Source organism: Monopterus albus, unplaced genomic scaffold (genome assembly GCF_001952655.1).
Source record: "Monopterus albus unplaced genomic scaffold, M_albus_1.0 scaffold538.1, whole genome shotgun sequence".
NCBI classification, from domain to species: Eukaryota; Metazoa; Chordata; class Actinopteri; order Synbranchiformes; family Synbranchidae; genus Monopterus; species Monopterus albus.
In genome coordinates, this window is record NW_018128418.1 from 26332 (window position 1) to 32331 (window position 6000).

The following is a 6000-nucleotide window of genomic DNA, read 5'->3' on the forward strand; positions in this document are numbered from 1 at the left end:
CCCAGCCAAATCATTTTAAACTCCGTTTTTTCACAACTCCTGACATTTAGTCCTATAAACCTTCGATGGCTCAGGTCCGTTAGTGTCACTACTTGATTTGAAGAACGTGAAATGTTAGAATACTAGTAGACACAAAGATTTATTTCAGCTTTTATTTCTGTCATCACATTCCCAGTGGGTCAGACGTTTACATACATAGTATTTTGGTATTTGCTTTTAAACTGGTTAAACTTTGGTCCAACGTTTCGGGATGCCTTCCACAGGCATCTTAGATTAAGGTGCTGGAGTTTCAGCTTGTTCCTCCAGGACTTGGTCCCTCAGCCATGTTGCCACAGCTTTAGAAGTCTGCTTGGAGTCATTGTCCAGCTGGAAGACTCATTTGTGACCAAGCTTCGACTTCCTGGTTGAGGTCTTGAGATGTTGCTTCAATATATTCACATCATCTTCCTTCCTCATGATGCCATATATTTATTGAGGTGCCCCAGTCTGTCCTGGAGCAAAGCCCCCCACCAACATGATGCTGCCTGCCCCGTGCTTCAAGGTTGGGATGGTGTTCTTCGGCTTTTCTTCCACACAACAATGGTCATTATGGGCAAACAGTTCAGTTTTTGTTTCATCAGACCAGAGGACATTCGTCCAGAAAGTCAGATCTTTGTCCCCATGTGCAGCTGCAAACCGCCGTTGGCCTTTTTCATGGCATCTTGGAGCCTTCTTCTAGCCTTTCAGGTTATGTCAATACAGGACTGGTTTTACTGTAGACAGATACTTTGGTACCCGTTTCCTCCAGTGTTGTCACAAGGCCCGTTGCTGTTGTTCTGGACTGATTTGCTCTAATCAGACCAAAGTCTGGTCCTCTCTAGGAACAGACAAAAAGTGACAAAACTGCCATATGCATAAAAAACAATTAAAAGTGCTTTTCACTTCTTTTTTAGGCTTCAGAGCCACCGAAGTCGCCTTACAACCGTTTCCACACTCCTTGTGATGAGCAGCCCAACCTGGGCCACACTTCACTAATGACACATCCAAACTGGTATTTAGCACTCAAAACAATTTTAATCTTGTAATCATTGTCTAATACAAAACAAGTGCTCACTTCTTTTATTTGCATATTACGTCTTTATTCATCAATGCTCAAAACCCAGCATTAAGATTTATTCAACGCTACAACAGCAAAGATCTGTAAGGTCCTAAAATGCCAACAGGTCAGTTTACCCCTCAGGTGTTATTGCATTAGTTCCAAGTGTAACATAATTGTTTAAGACACGCTAAAAGGAAAAGTCACATTTAAAGGAGGTGAAGGACGCTGTGCATCATGCTATAGGTTCTGGCACACACGTGACTTTTTAATCAATGCTGATACTTTTTCTGGGAGATTGTATTAAATTAAAACAGAGATCTACCTAAAAAGGATGGATTTGGCTCCAGTCAGGTCCCTTGTTAGCATAATTATGAAGCAACACTGCTACAAATGACCAAACATTAAAATTCAGATGGGTTTAAAGGAATAGTTTGGTGTTTGCTCCCTTTCTTGCCAAGAGTTGGATGAGAAGATCAATTCATGACTCATGTCTTTCTGCTGAATCAGAAACTAAAGCCAGGTGGTGGCTAGCGTAGCTTAGCATAAAGACCAGAAATGGGGGAGAGCGGCTTGCCATTCTCTGAACTTTAAAATAACCCACCTACTCACATCTGAATACAAGTTATATGCTCAATAATTAACAGTAAAGAGAAATATTAACTGGTAGGTTAGTTTTTACTTTTACAGGGCCAAGCTAGCCGTTCCCCCACTTCCAGGCTTCATGCTGACTGTCTCCTGGCTGTAGTTTAAGAAGAGGCAGCTTTATTTATTGTCATTGTGACATGTACAATGACAGCCGAGGGCCCCGGGCTGCTGCTGCGTGCATACGCGCCACCATCACAGGCAACGGGTTCAGTGTGGACTGCAGGCACTGAGATTCGAACCTTCAACCCACTGCTCTACCCACTGCACCACTGTCACCTACAGTCATGAGAGTGGTATGAACTTTAACTCTCAGGAAGAAATCAGATAAGTGTATTTTCCAACTATTCCTTGAAGACAGGGTCCCCTAAATAATAAACTCCTAATAAAAACAATTAAAATCCACATAATACTAGCTTTAATACAAACAGCTTCTATGAGAAGGTGCTGTACATGAAATGAAATGTGTCGTCCTGCTAGAAAAAGTGATGGCGCTTATGTTTAAACTGCTACTTTAGTGGGAGACAAAAAATAATAATCACAACAAACACATCTGTCTTCGTTAAGCATGTACTGAAACATGACATGCAAATACTGACTAGACTCTGAAGGAATGATCAGTGAAGTCTGGTGATATTCTTCTTATTGTCATCAAATCAATGAAAACACCAAAACCAACACATCCTGTGTGTTTATCACAGCCTGATTCTCCTCCTCCGTCCAGCTCCACTCACCATCCATACACACTGGAGCTGGTTCTGACTCGATCTCTCCCTCACTCTCTCACTCACTCACTAGAACAAATGTGGATTCATCCACTGCTAAAAATAGTCCCTAACAAAATCACGGTTTCCTCCTGTTTGATTAAAGAAAAACTACAGTGAGAAGCTGGATAAAGACTAACAAAATTCAAGTATATATTCAAGAAGCATTTGTAAAGATTTACATCTTCAAAAACAGAGAAGGGAAATCCAGAGGTACCAGACACATGGACTAGCATTTAGTTTGGTTCGTTGACATTAACAAAAACACACAATATGATTAGGGCCATCCATTAAAACAGACTACTCTGATGTGAACACCCAACTGTGCAACCGCAGGATCGAAACCACAACATGTCACCGTTTTCCTGTGGACCGTGAATTAGTGATTACGACTCAAGTTAAAATACTGTAAATGACAGATTCTCTACTATTTGGGTTCAATTAGTCAAATAACCAGATAGTTGACCAACATAAAAACAACTATTTATTCATAATCCATTAATCGATTCTCAAAACCAGTGAAAAACAACTCGAGTTTGAGGACCTGTTGTTTTTCTGGTTCACATCACTGGAAACGCGTCACCATGGTCTCTGGAAAGCTACGATGACTTTACACTACTTTATAACACTTAATAAAGTACTCATCCAAAGTAAATCAATCATTGTTAAACTGTTGATTGCAGCCGTGTGTATTATGATGAAGATATATGGAACACCAGTGGGCTTTGTGACAGAAAACCAAGTATGGTAATGTGAAGAACTGCACACTACATAAAAAATACTGTATAACAATCAACCTAGAACAACACAACTCATCTCAGTGATTTCCAAGGGAACAGGAAACACCAACGGTGAAGATCAATAAGAGAATCCATGTTTCAGATCTGAACTTCTGGCTACAATTCATGGAAAAACATCTGAAAATCCTAACACACAAAGTAAAATGACGACCCGTTGGCGGTTTAGCTGGCAAACATCTGGATGTGACAGGAAAGGCCTACAACAACAGAAGTGTAACTGTTCACCAAACCCACGGCTGCAGAGGCTGATGGTGCATGTACACGTGCACAGACATCCGCTGTGACAGATTCAGGTCTCAGCTGGTTTTCCTGCAGATGCTTCAGCTTGTTTTAATTTAAAGGTGCAGTTTGACAGTTTGGGTTGATTCACACTCAAGTCTACATGTTAAATATGAAGCTACAATCAGGAGCCTGTTAGCTTAGCTCAACATAAAGCCTGGAAACTCGCTCGCTTGCCTATGTCCAAAACTAACAACAGCCAAGTATGAGCTCATATGTGATCAGGAGCATAACAATGGTTCTGGGGAACTTGTGATAACTGTGGCTGTTTCCCCTGAAAGTTAGGCTAACTTCTAACAAATCTGTTCCTCCACTGCAACAAGAATAACATGCCAATGTGATGGGCGTGCTAACACTTAACACAAGAGACTGGCCAGAAGTTCTACAGTCAGGAGGATGACAAGCTTCAGGATTTGGTGACAGCTCGTCCACAGGTCTGCGACAGAGCTGGCACTTTACAGCCATGGCATTATGTCGACAGGTGTTTCGATCATTACCCCCCCAGCCTTACATTTGTAAATATGATGTGCAAATCATTAGAAACCTGTCGATGCGATGCCTCCACTGTGAACCCCACCTGAAGTTTCACCTCAGTGTCACCAACCTGCACATCATCACCTTTGTAAAGACAGAACTTATGGCTGAACTGTTGTTCACAGGTGCTGACGCTGAATGTAAAGCTCCAGTTAAAACTTTGCTTTCTACATTTATTTTAACCGTTTTAGTTTGTAGTTTTGTTTCTTGCTCAAACTGCTACCAACAAAACAAACTCGACACTGTGGATTTTTGGACTGAAGGTCAAAGACAGTAAAGGCCATTACTGATATATCAGAATAAATATAGATGAATTAAATGCAAGTATATTACATGACTGTCAAAAACCCTGGAAACTTCAAAGTGTGGCTACATTGACACGACTGGGTGTGTGAAAGTAGCATCGACCGTCGCGCTGAACTCTCACAAAGTGACAACTTGTTCACCAAAATGTCAAACTAGTCCTTTACACCAGCAATAAATATATTTACACAGTGCAGCAACAGAAGCAGTGTCACCAGTTGAAGGATGTATAAGTAAATGAAATTAAAGGGAGATTGTGTAAAATAGTTATGAAACTTAACTCGAGTCTATTTCTATCAACTAAAGCTGTGTGGATATTTACCCAAATACAACATAAAATGATCTGCATGATTTGAGCATTTCTGACATGATCATTCAAATGTACTGTGCATCTTAAATATTATAAAGCATGTGCAGACACAAAGGAAAACTCTTCACTGCTCCAAACTTCAAAAAGTAAAATACTTTGATCCAGTGTCAAAAGGTTTTTGTTACCAGCCTCCGAACTACAACTGAACCCTGATGAACTATCACTGTACGCTCCCACTACACAGTAGTGGATTGTTTTCATGGCTCAAACTAAATTCCACTCAAAAAGAATATGTTTTTAAAAGGGGTTATAATTTGCATCTCATAGCTCTGGCTGATCCAAAAGGCTCTGACGCCATAAATAGAAGTATTGCTAAGTACCTAAGCACTAATTAAAAAAGCTGTATAAAAATGCAGAGCATCAGCTACCAGCTGCATGCTGTAGAAGCACTGGTGTTTACGTCATACAAAATGTACAAAATAAATGGGCTGCAAAACAACCAGAACACTTCATATGCACATATAAATAAAAGTACAGATGTCACCCGCCGAGGCAGGTGGGTCTCAAGTACCCAATCAATCCCACTGCCCCAGGAACATTTGATAAACCCACCCAGTTCAAATTCGGCTCAAGGCATTTTGTACTCTAGTAAATGAGAAACACAACTGGTACTGTACGTCATCCTGGTCATCTCCCATCAGGATTTGAGCCACGGGTGGGCAGCGATGGAGGCTTTGCTGCGGTCTCCATAGTCATAGAGCAGCTCCTCGCCCTTGTCAATGTCTCGAGAGGCGACAAGGATCAGGTGAGGGATGCCGTTGATGTCGTGGAGTTTGGTTTGGCAGTTTCCATTTTTACTGTGATTTATCAACCTACCCATTCGACCAGTCTCTTTTGTGGCGTCCACACTGTTGACACGAAAACATTCACGTCACTCTTTAAACTAGAAAACGTTTAATACACAAGCACAGTGCTCGGCCTCAGCTTCTCTTAATGTCAGCCCCTCTCCAGTGAAACCCCACAGACCCTCAGCAGACACCTAGCTTCTCTGTGAGCTGAAACTTTAAAGTCATTGTCCTTAAGATTTTAATAAATCAAACCCAACTCTTTATAGGGTCAACATTTTTCAGTGTTTATAAATCACTACACGCAGCTGGGTGACAAACATGTTCTGGTTAATGTGAGGAGCTGATGCTTTTCTTTGTCAGACATGAGAATCAGCTGAGTCTCTGTGGATCTGCTGGTTGTGGAGACGCCACCTTTGGCTCTGGAGAGTCACAGTGGGACTTT

At 41.3% G+C, this 6000-nt stretch overlaps 1 protein-coding gene across 1 annotated transcript in view; it reads right to left on the reverse strand.

Annotated features, from left to right (window-relative positions):
* Positions 1–1935: 1935 nt before the first annotated feature.
* The window catches only part of LOC109953053 (N-lysine methyltransferase KMT5A-A-like), a 20620-nt gene continuing 16555 nt past the window's right edge, over positions 1936–6000 (reverse strand). The window contains exon 10 of the mRNA XM_020588421.1: positions 1936–5618. Coding sequence (XP_020444077.1) covers positions 5408–5618 — 211 coding nt within the window. The 3' untranslated portion in view covers positions 1936–5407. The remainder of the gene's footprint in view (positions 5619–6000) is intronic.